Source organism: Pelobates fuscus, chromosome 11, assembly GCF_036172605.1.
Source record: "Pelobates fuscus isolate aPelFus1 chromosome 11, aPelFus1.pri, whole genome shotgun sequence".
In the NCBI taxonomy this organism is placed as follows: Eukaryota; Metazoa; Chordata; class Amphibia; order Anura; family Pelobatidae; genus Pelobates; species Pelobates fuscus.
Genome location: NC_086327.1, coordinates 16,163,042 through 16,185,762, shown reverse-complemented (window position 1 = coordinate 16,185,762; position 22,721 = coordinate 16,163,042). Strand labels below are relative to the sequence as shown.

General features: G+C 38.7%; 1 protein-coding gene across 2 annotated transcripts in view; it reads left to right on the top strand.

The window, feature by feature from the left end:
• Nucleotides 1-383: 383 nt before the first annotated feature.
• The window catches only part of IGLON5 (IgLON family member 5), a 299,890-nt gene continuing 277,552 nt past the window's right edge, over nt 384-22,721 (top strand). For both annotated transcript variants that reach the window (XM_063436765.1, XM_063436764.1), the window contains exon 1: nt 384-920. In XM_063436765.1, coding sequence (XP_063292835.1) covers nt 860-920 — 61 coding nt within the window. In that variant the 5' untranslated portion in view covers nt 384-859. The remainder of the gene's footprint in view (nt 921-22,721) is intronic.

Sequence of the window (22,721 nt, the reverse complement as noted above, 5' to 3'; positions counted from 1 at the left end):
CCTTAAAGTTTTTAGCAGAAAAGTGAATTTAGTGAAATGTCACATTGAACACGCTGAGTGATTTTTAAACACATGGCTTATCCAGCATTGACAGGGTCCCAACAAGCTTCTTTTCTGTCACAAGCACAGGAGGGAGTCGGAGGTAGAGATCAAGTGAGCAAATGAGAGGGAGAGAGAGAAGGGGGCAGTATCTATACAGAAATGCTGCAGTAACAAAAGCCTCCAGGATAAATCAAGTGAGAGCATCAGAAAACCCACCAGCCCATACATCCCCCTCCACAGAAAACCTCAACACCCTTTCATTGGTTCCACGGCCTGTCATTTGAAAGACAAGCCCCTGCCCAACACTGTATCTGATTGGACGCAGGCTGCTGCCTATCATCTCCCATCTGTCAGAAGCCCCATATGGTTTGCAGAAGGAACGCGAAGTGTGTGTGTGTGTCTGTTTGTATGTGTGTGTTAAAGGGGGGTTGAAAAGAGAAGGAGAAAAGGAGGGGGAATTGGGAAAAGACCCCAAAAAAAAATCATAGGAGAAGCAGAAGGGAAAAGAGAGAGAGAGAGAAGAGCAGAAGGAGGAAGGCAAGAAGGGGGGTTTATAGATTCCCAATCTAGAATTCCTTCTAGTCTCCATCCATTCCAACACGGTGCCTGTTCACTCTTCACCATCTCTCGTTCCTCATCATTGAGAAAGAAGAGTGTACAGAGAATACACAGGAAGACGGGAGGGAGGGGGGAAAGGGTTAACAGGGAAAGAGATTTAAAAAAAAAAACAGAAGGAAAAAAAAAACAGAAGCGGTAAATCTCGGATAAGAAGATCGGTCGCAGACGGGAAAGGAAATAAAAGAAAACAAAATTCAAAATGAACGTGCCACTTCAACGGGTGAACCTGGCCAGTGTGGTTATCCTGATGCTGACACAAGGTAATGAATTTTAATATGCTATCTTAACACGGTATTAGATGAGGTAGCCCGTGGATCGTCACAAGGCCAATCTTTCTTATAGAATTCATGTGATACTTGGCAGCAATTGCAGGTCTGCAAGGGGTCATCAGAGATGGAGGTCAGTGATATTTAACCCTTGATGTGCCCGGTCAGTGTGCAATGGATTGCGTAAGTCCCAGGCTGGTACCCATGGGATATATAGAATAACGAGACCCAAGAGCACTGTAGTTTCCATCCACGAAAGAGTTCCAGAAGAATGCAAATTTGATGGGGTGGACTTAGCCAGTATTGGGGTGCCAATTTTAAAATGTCATTATTTATTTCGTTTTGAGAAAATAATATAATAATAATAATAATAAAGTATTTAACCAAGAAAGGTACATTCAGATTACTCTGGTTCTCAAGTACGTCCTGGGGATGTTACCTTATAGACCAACATCCAGGAAAATAATACGGTTTGTGACTACGCACAGTTAGAAAGTTAGGCCATTACAAACCAATTGCAGTGACCGCTCTGACGCGTTGTTTTTTTTTCTTTTTTTCTTAAAACACACATTTTTGGGGCACCTGTAAGAAGATTATGTTCATAGAGATAGACTTTCTTGGAGAGGGGGGGTAAAGAAAGGTGGTTTAAATTTCAGGTTCATAAGAGTCCTTAGATAAGGCACATATGTTATATTGTTACAGTGAAACTCCAGGGGATCCATGTTAATGATTTCATGTTATCAGTGTGATTTTCGTTATTTTGGTGAATGTTTGGGAAATCGTATGTTTTCTGACAGATGCTCTGAGTTGTTTGGACATCTTCCATCAGTTCCAACAGGAGCACGAATATGTTTCTAGATGTCAGAGGTTAATGCAAATAAATGTTTGTAGGAGGCAAAAAGTGACAGGGGATTAGAAGGGGGGGTTGTATGGGCCCTTTGCAATTAGAGTGACAATACGAGGACCCTCCCCCATGACATTCTCATTATCTCTCCCCTACTGTTTGGGGTCTGTTGTCTGCAGGGCTGGCATGGGGAATGTATGGGTTAATCTACAAAGCATATTAAGTCCCACTGGAAATTAGGTTGTTGAATCAATAAGAGAAATGCTAAACAGACAGAGGCTCTGGGTTGAACTTTGATCCCGCACTGAGACCCCAATTCACCGATGAGGGGATTTTACCCAGGCTGTATCACTGCAGCTGTGTGCAGAGCCTGCTGTGAATAACATCTGCTGTAGATAGAGAGGTTTGAGAGCTGGATAATTGCTGGTTTATCTATAGCAGAGCAAATTCTATACATCTCTGATATGCGGTTAGTAAGTAGCCATCGTGTTTATAGATCACTTGGGAAAATAAAAGGCATATAATATAGCAAAAACAGGATTGATACTGCCATACGCTGCTTTTATATGTCATAGCGCACGTGTTTTTAATATTTATGCCTTTGTTTGTCATTTTATCTATATATTTTTCCCCTTATTTTAATGCTGTTTAATCATGCCTGTATCCAAGCATTTAATAAACGCACAAATCATATAGTGCTATTTTTGACATCCCCCATCTTCATATCATTGGTTTATAAACATGTATGTTCTATCAAATACATAAACTTCAATCAGTGTATACTTATGTCCGGATGGTGGGGTTTGTAGTCCATTTGTTATGGCTATTTCTTTTTTAACATAATTTTAACCTTGTTAACCCTATGGAATACTTTGATTTCTTCTAGGTAAGGGTTAACCTTTCATTACCAGACTGGGCATAGCTTTAGCTGTGGGCCTTTTCTGATTAGAAGTGTCTGAATTGTGATTCTCTCCTGCCATATTACTTCGAAAGCTGACACTTAGACTTTTCACAATGGCAGAGTGATGTGAGTTGTAGTCTCGGGCATTTGGAATGTAAAGTGTTGCCAATATTAGACCTCTTCATTTCACTGTATATTTATCAATTACTCTCCAAAGTACAATACAAGGGTTCCCCACCAACTTTTGTAAAACTGCATTTCCCATAATCCTGTTAGCCAAACTGATAATGGCAATAAAAAAAAAATGGTAGCTAACTGTTGTTCAACAAATGTACGAAGGCCATGTTTGGACAGTCCTGCTTATTACACCAAAATATTTCTAAACTGAATACATGCCACCAGCTATTCTCTTGGTGGGGCAAGGGTTAAATCTGATGCATTCAATGCTTACCAGAGAACAGGCAATACATGTCTAGCCATGCAGTAATCCACGTTCTGCTCTGCATTTTTAACCCTTTAAGGACCAAGATTGTCTATTATACATACCTCCCAACATTTCAAATTAATAAAAAGGGACACTTTAATTTTAGGGGTGTCATTGAAGGTGCAGCCAGGGGAGGAGCTTTTCTGAGAAATTATAGGTGACTTACTTGTTACAATATCTGCAACTAAAAATGTATTTATAACAAGAACAATGTATCTTATTTACAGAGACTGATTTGTAATTGTAAACACATTTATTGTAATTTAAGGACACATTACTGGGAGTTTTATTACTGTTGTGCTATGTTATCCATTCAGACACACTAACAATACGGAGCTCCTAGAAAAGAGACATTAGGATAGACATGAGGGACAGAGGGATAGGGACTGTACTTCATAAATCGGGGCACTTGGGAGGTATGTACATAATTCTAACAATCTAGCCCTCAGGGAACGGACTCTGACGTGGAATGTAATAATTGCTTAGCGTTGGGAGGCTCTAGAGTGGCTGGAGGAATATGCAATGTGAATTCCATTTTTGCACTTTCTCTTTAATGGCCGTATCTCGAAATTGACCTGACTTGTTACAGGTCCCTAGAGGTTAAACTTTTATTCTGTAAAACAAATACCATACTAAATTAGGCCGGCAAACATTCATTAGTTTAGATTGTTTTTTTTTAATTCCTATTATTGCATTGATACATGGTGCAGAAAAGTTTACTTTGCATCAGATGTATTCCTTAGCGATAACTAGGCTAGTGGAATTGGCTGCTTATAGGGCAGCACTGTATTACACCTGATGTAAAGAACGTTGATATACATAACGAACACTTTGATTGCCAGGTTTTGAACATACAATTCCATTCTGATCTTTAATTCTGAGCCAGAAAGCAATTACTGTGCTCCCTGTCTGGTGACTTGGAAAATGTAACCCTGAATGATTTAGACCAGGGGTCCTCAAACTCCGCCCCCCCAGATGTTGCTGAACTACAACTCCCATGATTCTCTGGCTATCTATGCAATTCAAAGAATCATGGGAGTTGTAGTTCAGCAACATCTGGGGGGCCGGAGTTTGATGACCCCTGATTTAGACTTTGTGTCTTGGACATATATATTGCACATATGTAACAGCCTATAGGGTTATATACATCATTTATGGATTTGCATGTAGCTAGTATCCGAATCTGTTTTCCTTTTTTATTGCCTTTATGATATTTCCAATTCATGTGTTCTAGGACCCGCTGTGGTGGTCATGTATAAAATATAACGTGACCGATGTGACACCTGCAGCTATTTTCTTCTGATGTGTCTCTTATGTTCACAGCACATACCCTAACCTTTATGCATTTGGTGCTTTTCTTACGGAAAACAGGTTGTCTGCAAGAATCTGATTGAGAAAAGGTGCAGTGATATTTTTTCTATACATAGCAAGCAAGCATCACCATAATGATCTGAATATTACATTAAGAAAGTGACTCACAAAAATAGTGATGGAACAAGTGGAAAGTGGTAAAAAAAAAAAGTGGTGCAGTTGATGGGGGGGAAAAAGTGGCACAAACAATAAACGAGACAAAATTGTGGTGTGAACACAGCTGCAAGCCAACCAACCAGACTAATGCAGGCAGTCCTGATTTTAAGGTCCTGTCCTGCCATCTCAACTTAGAGACACCATCCCAGCTTATAGAGACACCAGCAAACTGTCCACAAAAAAGCGCAGTGCATGCACATCATTAGACGTGCCTGTGCTATTCTCAGGACCCTCAGTGGAGTGGCCTGGATGATTGACAGGCAGTCACGCTAGGCTGACCTTCCAAACCTTCGGATGGACCTCCCCTTTTTTTGTGTAGTGTCAGTAATGCGATTCACACCACTAGCCTGCCCCCTTTATCCCACACAGCAGCCTCCTGCTTTATGAGATGCCAACGTTGGCAGCTATGTGCAAAGAGTGGCACAACTTCATACCTCCCATGCCACCACCAAGATGTCTATACTTGGTAGATACATTCAGGGTTTACCCCTTGCCTCCCAGGAATTATTTACTAAACAGGAAATTGCAGTCAATTAAAACCCAGTTTCCTAAATTCAGCTCAAAACTGCAGATTTGGAAAAATTATCTCCAACTTTGCTATAGTGACCGCTTGACATTTATTAACTGCAGATTGTACCTTGCTTTTCAATTCACTAAAATTCTGTATTTCATGAATAAGCCCCAGAGCTGACACGCGCAACAAGTCGCCTCATAGATTTTTGTTTGATGTGCAACCAGGGAATTAGCATTTGGAAGAGTCATACTGCCATCTCATTTATTAATGGTCCTAAATATTCAAATGTCCCTTTTTTTAGTGAACAGTCAGTCTATGTAGACAAATGATGTTAAACTGTATTTGTCTGCCGCTATGGCCTCTGAACTATACCTCCAATATGATAGCCAATTGCTTTAAAAGCTATATATCTGCATTTAAAGGTCACAGGTGACAATATAGATTGTCATTCTTAATACGTACAGAGCTGTCAGCTCATTATTCACAACCAATTAATAAGGTAAGAGCGAAAAAGGATATAGAAGGTGAAGTAATTTCTTAATTACAAAATCCAAGAAATTAAGTAGACGTTGTATCTTGACCCAGAAAAGAATGAATATAGATTTGAACAGTATCCCAGTTCTGGGCTGTCCACAAAGTTATCATATTAATTAGTCGGGGAATATCACTTACTGGCTATGAATTCACAAAAGATAAAGAGTCCCAGATTTGCACTACTCGGGATGTGTGGAATTTCCTGTGTCTGATTTCTGGGAAAAGTAGCATTTTTGTTCCAAGAAAACTCTTATCATTTCTAGGGAAGACGGGGGGCATCTAAAAAGTTTGTTGGTTTTAATCTTTGCACGTTTCCAAAAATGTAAGATCTAATGCAGTCTTTCACTTGTCTTCATATGGCTTGGTGTATTTTTTTATTTTTTTTGTGCGTGGAAAGTTTGTTGACAAGGTAATTTTGCGGGATTCTTGCACTGTATCACGGTAGAGATGATGAACGGAGTCTTGCATGACTCGTTTTCTGACGGCATATGTTTCCTCAATGCTATTCAATACAATTTTAAAAAAGGACTTTGTATTCAATCTCATGTGAATGTTTTAAATACCAGACAGAACGCTGCGTAATGCTGAGACTTACACCCATATGCCACTCAAGTACAAACTTCTAGACTGTCAGAAACTGTACGTAGGCGTCACTGCCTAATATAATTGTACAGATGTAGCTAGACGTAAGTTTGTGATTTAAGAATTTTTATTTTTTTTTGGCGTCTTAAATTTAAGTGGAAAAAGAAATAGAATTTGCTAATCATGTTTAAAATGCTAAATTATTCTGGACAGATGAAATCCGTTGATCACGTAAAGATTAGAATGATTTGGAAAATGAATATGTATTGGGTATAGAAGTTGGAGTTTGGGCTTCCATTTAATTTAGTTAATTATCAGCATAAATTCTTGCTTTCCTTATGTATTTCAAAGTTTCTTTTATATCAGGGGTAGGAAACCTTTTGACACCCCATATGGTGTTCACTGCATCTCCCTTCGTGCTTCCCTTGTCTAGATATTCAGCAGCTAAAAGTGTTATGATGCTGGTTGGACCTCCATCTTCACCTTCTCCTATGTTCCCCTTAACCCTAAATACTACTTAAAGTTTTAATTCATGCATTCTAATCACTGCAGCCTGTTGTTGGGGGTTATAATGCCAGAAGTAGCCTGGTCCAGTTCTCTGGTAAAGAGGAAAACCATTTAGCAATGGTTTGCCATTTTACTTGGGTCTCTGCCGAGCTCCAAGGGTACTTCAAATCTGTTGATGCGCTTCCGGGTTCTACAGAATGGCAGAAGTCGGAAGCCAAACCATTTGTTGGCTAAGATTGTCAGCTGACTGCTCTCAGCCAATGAATGGCACATAGCTCCTAAAAATATGCAGAAAATTGACATTAGCCAGCCAGGAAGTCTTGTTGATGCTCCAGTGACACTGCCTGAAGTAGAGTTTCACCTCTGGTACTAAAGGGGCTACCCTTTGTATGTGCTGCCTTTTCATATGGAAATACTGCACATACAGACTCCAAGCATCGTGACCACTTCAATTCACTGAAGTAGTGATGGTGCTTAGAGTAATCTTTTTAACCCTTAGCCATCCTGAAGCTATGTAACTTAGATATATCATCTTTGCTGCATTGAGTACTTTAATAGCTAAACATTACAATAATGTTCCCATTTTCTTTTCAGTGGAATATTAGTGTTCCTTTAATTCCATGACAATATTTTCAGCATTTTTTAAGTTTTTTTTTTGTAAATTCACGCTCTCCTTCTCTTTTTACCTGGTCTTTTCCTAATCACATGTTTTCTTCTACTTTTCACCCGGTCTTTTTCTGCTTCACTCTTCTCTTCTACTCTTTCATTCCCAACTCTACCCCCCTTTCTCCCCGTATCGTGTGCTGTTCCTCAGGCTCTCTGTTACCCACACTGCATACTGTTTTACTGTTGTAGAGCTCTGCAGTACACTAATCCCCACCAACATTACTGTATGTTTATTGTGGTGGAGTTCTGTGATCCATTCATGCACAGAGTACATTACCGGTAGATTTATTGTTGTGAATCTCTTGAATACATTCATAAGTTCTGCACTTTACAGCAAATGTTATTCCTCTCCTGTTGAAAGCACTCGTACACACCATACTTTACTGTTCGTACTATTCTGTGGAGTTGAAGGACACACACGCATGCACGCATACACACACTGCAGTGACACACACTTTGAGTTTTACTGCTGTGAATCTTTATTAAACATGCTAAAACTCCCCATTTACTAGATCAGCCATGACTTATTAATGTGTTTTTATGGGCTAAATTCACTTTTTTTTTTTCATCCAGCTACTGACTGAATGTAATGAGAGTAAACAATGGAATACTGCATACAATATTATAGTTGCCGTGGATTGTGGAACCCCACTACAATCAGCCAGTCACTGTCTGAACATATAACTGGCAATCCCTGGTTCTTGTGTGTGTGTGTGTGTATGTGCATCATTCTCAACTGCCCCGGGTTTAGCAGGTCTGCACATACTGAGATATTGGCACTGGTGTGCTGGGGACGAGTTACACCCCTGGCACACATGATTTAGGCAGTCCAGAACTTTGTCATCCAGTCCTCGTTGTGTTTTATGGTTAAACTCCAAAGGGTCTTTGGCAATAGGACTGCACTTAAACCCCCTTCTAAACCCTCCCCCACCCTCCCTTCCCCGAAAAGACCAGCACTTGGATAAGGTGTAAATAAGAAAGGACAAGGCACATACCAAGCAGACACACCACTTGGAACTATACCCTCCTCCGCAGTCCTCTATGCATCTGGGGAACAGATGTTCGTATGAAAGGTGTCTTAGGAGAGCAACTTGTCGTAAAACACGCCTTCCACTCCCAGATCCACAAATTCCCCATTCTTCGTATGTAGCATCACTTTCTACTTCTGCATTGGCACCACTACCATTGACATCTTTGAGTCCTCCATGTTATATCTTAAATAGTGTTCAGTAAGGCATATTACTCAGACCATAAGCATGAAAGACTGCCACTGGGAAGGAATTCATGGCTATGTGCTTTGCGCAGTTTGGAGTATTAGATGAATTCACGGATAAGTAAACCTACATTAATATATGCTACTCAGCAAACAAAAGTGGAAACTACCCTTTATCCCGATGCTATTACTCAAGGATTTCAGACGGTTTTCGTTTTTATGTAAGGGGGAAATTTTACTCCTTCCTAGACACCAGCTTTATGAAACCTTGGAATGGAATATCATTTTCTCTATAGCAGTCTATCTGGAACAATGTATCGATAACAAATTATCCCTTTCCCTTAAATGACCAGGTGTTCTCCTTCTCCTCATGACAGGTTGAGTTTAAAGTAATGGTGATTTTAAGCAACTGGTTTTGAAGATTTTTTTTGTCAACCCTTTATAATTACGAGCGAACACTGTTTCACAGTAGGAAAAATCTAAAGTATGAATACTTGCGTTAGATTGGTATTAGTACTTAAAACACGCCTAGACACCTCTATGCTATGACCATCTCCTCTTTTATTTTATTTTTTTCTCATGTTTTCCTACTTCATATTCCTTTTGTGCATTCAAAAAAAAAAAAAAATTGGGATACAACTCATACTGTGCTATATAAAAAGAATTAGACGCATTATACCAGGTTTGATATTATTTTGGTGCATTCTAAATAATGCACGAATAAAAATAATCATAACAATTACAGCGTGATATAGGATGCCGTTGGCACCCAGAATGTGCTAATGGCCTGTGTTGATCTGCCGTAAAAAGCGCAGTTCACATGCGGATTAGTCCATCCATTTATCCAAGAAAAGTGATTTGGAGGTATAATATCAGTATCGCAATGCTATGCTAACTGCCGTTTATATAAATGCCAGTAAAAATGAGATTGTGGTAAAAATATTCCTTACTTCGCTTGTGAATTTGTAATACAATTGAAGATATTCTGCTCTGCTATGAGAAAACAATTTTTGGTGGCCAATGCAGTAATTAGCATGCAGGATTTCATAGTTAGGGCACTTTTGTGACATTACCATAGACTTTGGAAAAAATAATTAACTTAAAGAGAGCAGTTCCCAATCATATAGACGTTAGTCTGCCAACCATAAATGGAAGAAGATAAAATAAACTGAAACGCAAGCAAGAATAGGTAGGACATAGTTGCTGGAATAGGTTAGGGTGTAGTCGAAAGATGGCATAGGTAGCAAGATAGAAGATAGACGTTATGAAGTGAGATCTGAAGTGACCCATTTTACGTCTAGTTGTTTTCAATGAAAGTGATAAGACTCCTATCAGGCCGTGGGAAGAAATGGCTATAGGAGGAAGAATGGAAGAGAGAGTGGCAGGCAATGGCATCCCTGTAGGTCCTCTAGTCTACACCATACTCTGAGTAATGTAGTGAGAAACTGGTCAACTACGAGAGACAGACTGAAAGTGAGCATACGATTTAGGATGGTGGGGAAAAGCAAGGAAGATTGTGTAGCTATAATTTAAAAGGGGAAAAATAAAAAAAAATGACATGTTGTAGCATTTAATAACACTTAAGCCCTTCTTTTCTAGACAATTGTATGTAGCTATATCTGGATAATTATAGCATGTATACAAGTAAAATATGTAAAGAATACATGAATGCAAGGTATGAGAAAATGAATAAAAGTCCAATTGTGGTTTCCCAGGTAAATCTCCTAAGTAGTTCACTCCATCATGCAGATCCACATATATGCAAAAAAAGAGGAAAAGATATCTTAAATGTTGTAGCATTTATTAATGTAGACAACTTTAATTTTGTAAAAGTTATTCCCTTTCAGCTATGTAGATATTAGCGTTTATTTATTCCACAATTGATTATATGAGCGTTATTTATTCCTTATTGGTAAACACCGGTCAGCCACTCTCTAATTCATATAGGATTATTTGGGGGGTGGGGTGGGGTGGGGGGGGGGGGGGAAGGAGGGCTACTGTTTCCTTTTTAGACATATTTTGGTTTCTTGTGATGTGTGTGTGTGTGTGTGTATATATATATATAAAAATCTCTTTTTGTGTTGCGCTTTACTCATTCTCTCTTCTCTCTGTTTCCTGCACTGACCCAAAGTATATATCTCTGGCTAGCCAGCATCCCGAGTGTGTCATTTTCTTCAATTTACGCTCTTGTGGATATCCCCCTGTGCCTCTTACATATAACTCTGGGCTGGCTCACATATCAAACCCTGGCAACCTGTCGTTTTTATTGCACTGTGCTGATGGAACTTCAAGTGAGAACCACTAGCAATAGCGGGGTATAACAAGTCGGCTTCACACTTTACTAGTTGAAGAAGCAGGTAACAGCATGGAGACGGGTGACTCAAGGACCTGTCATTTCAGACTAATTATCTCCAAGTCTCGGTGGAGTTCTATGGAGCCACTTCTCTTATAAACCCTTGTTTCACTGTTGATCGTAACGCAGGTCAAACCCTATATTTATACGGAGAGGATCTGCTCGACTATTGCAGGAGACAAATTTAACTCTGTGGTTTATCTCTGCTATGCATAGCTTTTATTATTGTGCATTATTTAAAAGTATCAATCCATAAAAGGATGTAGAGAGTAATCAGAGAGGTGGCCTACTGATGAGTTACGTGGCAGTTGAGATTCGTAAAAGGTTGTGGATAACCCACACCTATATTATGTGTTCCTTCCCTTTTTAATCCTTTTAAAAATGCAACAAATAAGCAGGTTCTTTCCTCTAAATGAGTAGGCATAGGTATTTTAGTGTGTATACACATATATTAGAAGTGTCCAACTTTTCAACAACACCGGTTGTACATCATTTTAAGCTTTGGGGCAGGATCCCATAAAAATCATGATTTGATGTAGCACACAAGCTATGGATTATTCTGACACTCCATATGATGGTGAGACAGTATTATTTATACGTATATATAACTTACTTGATGTAACTCTGCTATAAACATTAACCGATTTAGAGTACATTTTAACCCCTGACACTCCTGTTTTTTTGTGTTTTTGGAATTTCCTTATAAACCATAGATGTGTTTTTTATTTATTTTTTATTTACTAAACTCATCACTAAACTTATTGTACAACATTACTAGTAATCTACATTAACAAGAAAATTGTGTTGGCCCAAGGCATCCTCTAAAGTTTAATAAGGGACTGTTTATACCCCCCCCCCCCCCCCCCACACCCCCCAAAAAAAAAAATCTTATTGAGAAACTTTCCATCGTAGTAAACTGAGTTTAATGTTAAATCCATTTTAAGCTACCATGAGGAGGCACATCTTCGGGGAAAAGCTACGGAATATATGCCAACAAATGTGTTGGCAAGTTGAACTCCTGGACAGTTCCCTATTGAACAAATATGAGGTTTGATGGGGGAGAATATCCAAGGGTAGTGAATAAAGAAAACACCAAGCAGTCCATGAGCTGGCCACAAGCAAAATTCAAGTCTAGATTGCTAGGCTTAAAAACAACATTTTAATAAAAACAACTACCAAAGGGTCTTTTTTTTGACCAAGCCATAATGGTGTTTTTTATGGGTTACAAGGTAAATCCTTTAATTCCTGAAATATTACATTGCAGGATTTATTTTTCATTTACATTAAACTTATCACAACCCAGTAGATGCCCGTACAATGGTATGATATTCAGTGAGAGAAAGGAAAAATTATCTAAAAATCTTCATTCAGTCGTTTGTTGTTATCTGGCCTCAGGATTTGGCTCTCCTGGGATCAAAGGGTTACACAACTGACCGACTTACCAGCTTTGTTGTGTACCGATGGAGACTTGGCCTTTTATTATTCATGCCTTTGCTCACTCTGACATGGGGTATTACTGCACTTAATCATACGACATCCATAACTGTTCAGCTATAGAAGTGGCAGGACCTGTGACCCTGAAATGTCCTTCAAGCCATAGAATACTCAGGCCACACAGCTATGCAGCACTGCAGGCCTTTTCTTATTATGCAGTTACTTGATGACGTTCTAAGGACATTCCACCAGTTTAAAAATACAGTGTGACAGGATAAAAAAAAAATATTAACGTATCCCTCACCCCTATTTTTCCCTACCTTCACAATTCACCTCATTGTCTTACCTCTTTATCTAGTATTGCCTTGTCTTTATTATTCTCCCCCAGTAATGTACGTTTCTCTCCTTTTACCCTTGTAATGTAGTATTTCCCATTATATGCCTCAATTTACTTCTCTCCTCCCCTACATCCCATAGTATCCCATCATTAAGTTATCTTCTCCAAGAACCAGAACTCGTACTTTGCTCAGTGTCCTTAATAGAATTCATCTTCTTGCTTTCGTTTATACTCTTATTCCTCTAGTCTCCTCTGTGTTCCATTTTTAAAGTATTTCTTCCAATTGTCCCATATTCATCTAATTGCCTCTATTCTACACGCTCTCCTTATTCCTCTAGTCAACTTCACTATGAACTGTATCACGTTTTCATATTCCATATTTTCTCTTTCACAGCCTCCTCTAAACTCATTTATTTTCAGTGGTATCCTGTAATCATCCAAACTCCACTGAGCTCAGTACTCCTACTTATGGTGTCCCAGTTTTTCAATGGATTATCAATGGATTATCCTTACTCATTTAGTTTTCCCATTTATCCCATTGCTCCGTAGACTTTAGACCTCCCCAGTCTACCACATTCATCTAGTACTTTTATTATCCTCTTTATCTGTTTTGATATTTTAGTCATTTACATTTTTGTCCCCTATACCATATTGTGTGATGACCATCATAAAAAGTGGTAAAAACACCACTTTAGAAATCCTGGAAAAAAAATTGATCTCTGACAAACTGGCAATCGTGCTTAAGGACCTAAAAATAGGGATAGCCCAATAATTCAAACATTAAAAAAACTAAAGACAGAAATAAGCCCTTATAAATTAACAAACTTAATTTTTTAGACTCTAGCTGTTTAATGAAAACACCAACTTGTCTCATTTGGCTCTCATCAAAAGCAATCGAAATAGTTTAAAATCTAGTCAATGGGTCTCCATTTGTAAGAGTATTTCCGCTAAATAAACTCTCCTGCTTTTCAGCAAGTAGTGGACTCCTTGCTTATCCTGTTCCAAAGACCGCAACGGATGACCTTGTCATAGTAATGTGACATTTGAGCCTGTCCTTTAGTACACACGGTCCATTGGGGGGAATTCTGTGCCATCGGCAGCCCTTCGTGGATTAGATCGTCAATACTTGATCAGACCAGAATGGATTAACACTCGAGGCAATGTCTCAAACTTCCTTCCCATTGAAAGTCCCATTGACTTAATTGTTGTTTTTCCAGCAAAATGCCCCTCACCACACCCACACTCCCAAAAAAAGTCTCCAATCTTTATTGCATTACCTCTTGTAGTTTGAAATAATACAATGCCATACAAGCAAAATCTGTCCCAGACTTTATTGCAATTTTCTTTTTCACCTTTGATCTTTTAGATTCCTATAGCGATAGAGAAAAGTAGTCTGGTTTTTTTTTTGTGGTATTTTTCCCATAATCTCTTCTACTTATTCCATAGAATAGCCAAAATGTGTTTCTGTCCTGCTGATTGGAACCTGTAAATAAATGTAGAACAAACCACCAAACCGTTTACACAGCACTCAAATTTGAGTGACACCCCAATATTCATGAAATTGTCCTATCTAAAGCATTGATGATTCAAAATTGCAACTGTGAACACAAAATATATCAAACAGGGTTATTCTTCAAAAATTGACAAAAGATTTGCAAATTTAAGCACATAACTGAAAGGGCGGGGACATCCTCAAATTTCCATTGGCCTACATTTCCCCGATTTGTTCTTTACAGTTGGTGGTTGGTGAGAAACCTAGCAAATTATACTTGATTACCAAGGACCGTTTCTGCTTAAAAAGCAGGGCAGTGATTGGGGAGCCTTGACACCCCAGACATTTGAAAATCACATTTACCAAAACCTAGAGATAGCTGAGCATCATAGGAAATGTAGTTTGTAAACATCAGGTGGTCCAAGGTCAGTCATCACGCAGTAAGCAGCAACACGTCTACCTGGGGATGCTAATGGGAACATACATAAATCCATTTTAAATCTTTTAATAGCAGCGTGAACACCTCCTCTGGCAAAGGAGAAATGGAAAATAACTGAAGCCTGGCTGTATATTTATTTATTTTTATTTATTTTATTGCTAGCTTCTCCAATTAAAGTACTGGTCCACATCAGCATCCAGCCATTCAGGACTCTGCACCTAGCTTGTCTTAAGAAATGATGCTCTTAAGGTGTCAGTCTGATCGTCCCTTCCTCTAGATGCTGCGAAGGTGCTGACGCCTGTGTTTTCATAGCAGGAATACTAAGTCAGTGTTTTAACTACACAGCAGAGAAATCAATAGGGTAAAGGGGACAGGGAGAGCTATGGGAACGCGCAGGACATGCTGCATTGAGGTGACAGCTGCACATCCTGTCTGCATCGTCGAGAGAAATAAAAAGGGGATTTTTAGAGATAAAGAAAATATAGATGCTCTGAAGCAGTAATAAACTCTTCGAGATTTTTTTGTTTTCCTTCTAGAGCTTGGAGAACCAATTCATGCAAATTCTGGATTCATAGAATATCTGGCACTCCTAAAGCTGGTTTGCTGATCTAAGCTGACTAGCAAATGAATCACATATATCAGGCTAACGTTCCAAGTACAGAAACTCACTCAGCCCTGACAATTCGTCTACCTAGAAAAAAGCTCAGCTGCTGGGGAATATCTGGGGAATCAGAGCTTTCACTTGTTAATTCACATCTACATTCTGAGAAGCAACTTTGTTGCATAGAATATACTTTCCAGATCTACTGCCCAAACAATTCCACAGCAGCTAAAGGATTCACTTACTACAATGCCCTCTAGCATAAGAAATATGGCCTTCCATTTGAAGCCACATTTTTTAGCGGTGAGGGTATTGGAATAGATGTCACCCAGGACATCTTAACCCTCTTACTCACCAATGACTACTTTTTCCCTTGAATGAAATGCACTTGTATAAATTTCAAGAGGGATGTGAAACTGTTGGTCAAGCTATTAAAAATGTGTACACCATAGCCGCTTTGGATTCTGCCGAGTTACACAAAGGACCTTTCATGAGTTTCAGAGCCGTGCTCGAACATGAAACAAAAAAGAAAAGTGTTATTTACGCAAATCCAAGCCAACTCTTGTTAATCACATAACTATGCTAACCCTGAAGGACCTTTCCCCTCAAAGCCATCCTCACTCCAGGCATCGCTTGCCTTCAAAGCAGAAAAACTTTGACAACCCACCTCCTACACACAACAATCAAAAATGATGCAATGGTAGGTCAGAAAAAGCATCACTTTTTTATAATTATATTTCCATGGATATTATCTTCTCAGATAAAGATACAGATAAAAAAAAAAAAAACCACAAAGGATAAGTCTCTTAACATTATGCTAGGGCAACCTTCAAATGCTATACATTCCAGCTTTGAAATATAATCTATACAGATTATCATACCAACAAATCCATGTTTATAGGACCAAGTCTGGTCATAGGTAATGTCAAAAGAAGCACTGGACAAGATTTTGGTGGGAAAATAAACATTGACGAGAGTCAATACATATCAGGGCCACCCTTGGCTGCTTTTACAGCCATAAAAAGTTGGGGGTAAGTATTCCAAATTATATCTGGAATAGATTTTCAGCAATGGCTTCAAGGGATTTATCAAACCTAGGTTTGTTAGGTTTGTTATTGGTGGCCATTTTTGGTTTCTTCTGTCTCGGGTGCAGACATTTTCTGTTTCTTCATACTTACCATTCCCTTCATGGTTCCATTTCTAATTTCCAAATTATCCATTTTCTGAATTATGGCGGATGGTTTTTTTGTTTTTTAAATTCTTTATTTTTCGTACTTGTTATTTCTTTTTGGTAAGATCAACATTTTCACATGAACAAATATGTACAATGTTAAGGTGTTTTATTTGCAGAACACTGCAGGAGGGTTTTAAGAACATTTTCTTATAACAAACAGATGAGGTAACAAAGCTGGCATAGGCTTAATTTTAGCATATGTGGTAGGGTGTGCGCTTTACCCCTGAGATACTCCAAGTGTGAGAATTTGAGTATGCTCGTTAGATCGAACCATGGTGGAGCAGGATATTTGCAAAAACAAGCTAGCTCATGTCTGGGTTCGGATGCCGCATGTACGTGTCTCTGGACATGTTGGATTACCATGTGTGCTTTACTCCGATACTCTTAGTACACTATGTGGCATCCTATCTGTTACCCCAAACCCCAATTTGTCAGTTGCGGGTAGTATATTTGTTAAACACAGTCCCAAGGCATTTTCTGGTGTTTAAAGACTATGGGCCTCGTGTTGGTAGGGCAGGTGTATATTGGGTGCTTTGTGAGATTTGATGAACCCTGGTGAGGGAGATATTTTACAGATTGTATTTGGGTTCAGGACAAGCTGAGATGGCGTCTGATCAGGATGGCTGCCAGGCTTCGTTCCCCTGGATGTTTTCTTCTATGTAATGATGCCATTGTGATCTAATCTTTTCATTTATTAGTAACAGATTTGACAATACCTCGAGATCTTCAAAGTTTGGGATATATTTTTTTATTTCTCAGCCTTGATTGCTGCCTCTCCAGAACTTTATCCTGGACTTGTCCTGATAAGCTTCTTGATATTCATGATGCTTGATGCTGCTTTTTTACATATGTGCTCTAACAAATTTTGGTGCCTTTTGGAAAAAGGTGAATTTATTTTGAAATCACATGAAACTTTATTGTGCAAAGATAGACTTTGTTCAACTCATATGAATTCTGAAAGAGGTTTAGTTTAAACAGAGGTGAATATAGCCAATAAATATTTGTCTGCTTGATTAACATTTTGAGCCACGAGAAAAGGACATTTTAAGTGTAAAGTAGAAGTAAAATGGTTAAATTAACAATAAGAAAAACAAAAAACATTTTAATTCCAAGTTGTAGCACTACAACATGTGGAACTGTCTACATGGAATAAGTATGCAATGACCAAATGTATTCTTATATAAATGGACTACTTGGCAACAATATTGCCATTGCGTTAGCTCCCTTGGTTAATATACCAATTGTATCATTGTTCCAACTCCAGACTTCAGACGGAGATATCCTACACGTTGTGTTTGTTTTTTTCAGCATTGCACGCTATACTGCTTTGAGGACCATCTATAAGCACTCTACAACTCCTTGTAGTGCTTGTGGTGAACATATCCAATGTTGGCCATGTTTGTCGAATGATTTTTGAATGGTTGTGACTCATCCAATTTCCTGAAGTGACCTTTTGAACTGGCTTGTTTTTACATCAATCAACGACAGAGAGTGCAAAGTCCGGGTAATCAGAACAAATAATCAGGACCAAACAAAAATAAAATGGTCCCATGAGTTTTGAGAGCCTGGCTCAAAAGCTTACTGTCTAAAGTATTTTCACAGGTTACAGATTCTCAGACCTTTGACGTATAAAGGATTAACCAATAGGTAAAAGGAAGATCACTGTTGGATATTCTGTTTACCTCCTGTCCTTCATTCTCAAAATCCTGGTCTCTGATTCACCTCCATTAAGGAAAGCACATCTCACCGGAGTCTTTGCCAAATCCGCTAAGTTTCAATGTCAGCCTATTTCTGGTTCAGCAGTTAAAAGCATCTGAACGGAGGGATGTGACAGTGATTGTGCTGGCAGGGTATCCGTTTGGACATTATATGAATAATTTGTATGTAAGTGTAGGCAAGTAAATCCACACACACACACACACACGCAGTGACACATGCATAGGATGATAACCGATGACACACAGGTTATCAGCTCGGCTGGTATTCAGTGCTTGAGATGCATCTTCATATCTCTAGGGGAACGCGAGGCAGCCAGCCAGAAAATGAGAACTACAGAAAAATGCCCAAAGCTAGGTGTACTCTGCCGATTTCCCTTGTACAGGCCACTGTGTGTTGTCTGTACGCTCTGTGTACACAATATGCATACGCAGCTGTGTGTTTAGAGATAATGGGTTCTCACACGCTATGCTACAACATTTAAAACTCAATATTGGAACATGGCTGTATAAAGTTTTTTTAAATTCTTTAACTCTTTGCCATGCTGCGTCCGGCCCTAGCTTTTAAACTTGCGCTCAAAATTCTTCTCTCCCCTTCACTGGAGATTTATCAAAACAGAAATAGCGGCTGTTCTTGGGCAAAGTGCAAAACAAGGTGCAGTTACCATGGAAACAATCAAAATGTTGTTGTTTTTTTCAAAATGTAGCACTTTTAAGTAAAATAAATTTTTTTTTTATTTATTTTTTTTTTAAAAAATTGGACATGGTACATGTCTGTATAAATAATCAAAGGAGAAAGTTTGTTTTCACTCCTTTTTAAGTTGAAAAAACGAATTACACAATTTTGGTATAAATAGCTGATTTGGGGGATAAAACAAACTGTTTAACCATAATCACAGCTTGACTATTTTACCCTAAATTTTCAAACTTGTTTTACAATACACTTTAACTCCATGTTTAGTGAATAAATACCATAAGATAGATTTATTTTTACAAGGTATGCTTAGATCACATATTGCCACTATCCTTTCTTTTAATTGTAGTACCGATGTCGTGTAATATAGGCATTATTTGTCATGATGATTTACTATCCTTCTAAGCTGCTCTACAATTTTAATTAGGTCCAACATATGACTAAGATTCAATCGTGTTGAAACATGTCAGATTAAATTAAAGTGTTTTGGCTTACTGTATTTTTTTTATTTTTTTTTTAGATATTAGCGTATTTTAACGTCTTATAAAAACCCATTTTTCCAGCTGTTGTTTTTATTACAGCGAATAAGCTATAACATTGGTCTGCTGGAGCAGACTATATCCTTCTAAACAAGGTCAAGATTGACCTTTCGAGACATAAAGATGTTTATAGCATTGTATATTTTTCTTCAACATTATGATTATTGAGCTCTCCAAAGACAAACACCACAATCATTTACATAAGAAATAACATAAAGTAATCTTACAATGAATACAGAACATGGTCTAAGAACATGGCTTACGGTAGTTAAAATGATTGCCTGGGACAGGGAGCATTAGATGAGCCAGATTTATAAAGAAAAGACTCATTCGCATCTTTAAGACGAAGCACCGTAAAAATCCAATAAATCAATAAAAAATATTTGCTAATTTTTCAGAGAATTTAAAAGTATAAAAAGTCAACAGAAAAGCTCTGAAAGAAAAATAATGTATTGAAGAAAGGGACATGGATTGAGTGAGGGTGGAAAGAAAGAAAGGGAGGGGAAGATGTTCCCGATCTCACTCCATTAACAGAACCCACTCTTGGTTTTGTAGCTGTTTTCATAAGTGGTATTAAAGAAACACGTAAAACACCATAACCACTACAGCATGCTGTAATGATTATGGGGCCAGGAGTGAACTGGTGCCCTCCTAGCATAATCTGTCAATCCATTTTAGCATGGTTTTACTCTTCCCTGGGTCCCGCCGGATGCCCATGCATGCTCCGGTCTTCTGAAAGGAAGACTGTGGCATTACATATCTGTAGTTATAACGTTACAGCCATGATGCCCTTTGTCAAATAGCACTCCACCCACTCTGTTTTAAAAAAAATAAAATTAAAATAAAACAAACTGCTGACCATTTGTCCAGCGCCAAGTCTTGCTTGGAGCTGCCTCAGCTGCCTCCTTGGGTTGCGTCATGATGGGCAAATCCAATGCTTCTCAATAAGGAGCATTGGGGACCTTAGGCACATGTGTGGCCTTTACCACAATGTGCCTAAAATTCTGCCACAGAGCATCATCAAATTAATCTCTATGGCCAACTGTAGTGTTACTGGACATGCGCATGTGACATCACAGTATTATGGCATAAGAACCTGGAGGTAACATTCCCTGCTCGCTTGAAAGCAATAGAACAACTTCAATTAAATGACTTTGTTAAAGTGTCTACAGTGTCCCCTTAAGCAGGAAAAGCCAAATGTTTTCAAAATTACAAAACCATTTGTCTGAGGATGCATCGAGGTCAAGGTATCATATAAAAAAATGCTGTTTTAATGTGAGGTGTCGCTCAGTGTTTCCAGTTTATAATTAGGTGGAATAAAAAATAGGCTTGGGCACACCCAGTAGTTTCTTCAGCAGGTAGACTTTATTGTGGAGTACAAAAAATTGGACAATGATTTGGCCAACCCACCGTTGCCACCAATAACTCTGGACATCTTTTTAAGTGGATAAGGGTACTGGCCACAGCTTTATTAAACCAGAACACAATATTCTTAAACACTGTCAGCTGTTGGGTGAGAACACAACAGACAGTTCTCCATCATACTCTCAAAGAGCCCAACAGCCATAACTAGCCATCAGCCCTGTGCCGACTGTAGTATCCACAAGGTGACACTGCGTCATAGTCCTTCCTTCGACTGCGCTGTCAAAGTAACCCACCAGCTGTGACAATAGAGGAAAACTGAGAGACCACACACACCCCAAAAAAACAGGGAGGGATGGCGGGAAATTCAGTCAGGGTCCCTCAACTGATCCTGCTGACTGGAAAGTCCCCTCTGTTCCATATACAACTCCTCCATTTTCTGAACATTGTTGCAACTTTAATACCAGCCCACAATCCATGGGCAGCAGTCATGCTCCCCCTTTCCAATTTGTCCAGGGGGAAACTGAAACGTTGCCTAATTATTTTTGTACTCCACAATAACGTCTACCTGCTGAAGAAACTACTGGCTGTGCCTAAACTTATTTTTTTGTTCCACTAGATTTGTCTGCCCTGGGGCCCTCCATGTTTTGGAGACCCCCTAGAGGGAGTACTCCCTGAAAATGTGTGTATGCAAGGTTCTACAGAATAAGTGGGTAGAATTCCATGGAGAAAAGTGGAGACCAGGTAAAGAGGTTTTATAGATTAGTCAAACTGCAAAAAAAGGTAGAGAGACTGAAGAAGTAGCAAGGAAGCATAAGAAAAGAGAAAAGAAAGGAAAAAACTAATTGCGGAGACAGGAGAAAAAAATTAAATGTAAATTGCTTTAAATTCCTGAAAAAAATAAGAAAAAAGATAATTCATACATTTATTACCATATTAGTCTATTCTCGACAACCTTATGAGGACACCCTAGGGCAGGGGTGGGCAATCTGCGGCCCTCCAGATGTTTTGGACTACATCTCCCATAATGCTCTTAGGCCTATAATGCTAGCAAAGCATCAAGGGAGATTATAGTCCAAAGCATCTGGAGGGCCGCAGATTGCCCACCCCTGACCTAGGGCATAAAAGGTAAATATACTCCTCCAGGCAAAATAGTTTAATCGAATTACATTATTTTAATATATGGATCTCTGTATAGTCATGCCAATTACTCTCCATTTTTGGACACGGATTCTATTGTATAATAAGTGGGCACGGACATTGGTTCAATCAATAGAATGTCATAGATTAGTGATTACCAAGAAGAGATCAATAATTTCCTCGCAGAGCGATTCCTTTTAAAATCCCTCTCGCAGACCCAAATAGCACTGAGCCGTAACATGCAAAGGTACTTTATAATGCTCATCTAGTACCTGAGAGAAGGTGTGATTAATAGATGGATGTTAAATAGATCTTATAGAAAATCACTGATTAATAAATTGATTACATTTCCTCTTTAAACATAATTTTCTTTAAAAAAAAAAAAAAAAAATCGACAAAATCTTGATTTCATTCCTTCTCAATATTGGTGTTTTCTGTTCATGTTGGTTTGACACAAATTGAATAAGGAACATAAAAATTACAGATCTCTACGACAGCTGGGGAAAGCCACACTGTGAGATTAAAATTTGAAGATAAGATCTCTGCACTAAAAAAAATAAACAAGATTGAACTTGCTGATTCCACTAACAGTTACCTTGCTTCCTTACTGACGGATATGTATGTGTTCCTCTAAAATACGCTAATTTATGTCGAATATACTGTCTCTCGTTCTTTATCTGGTA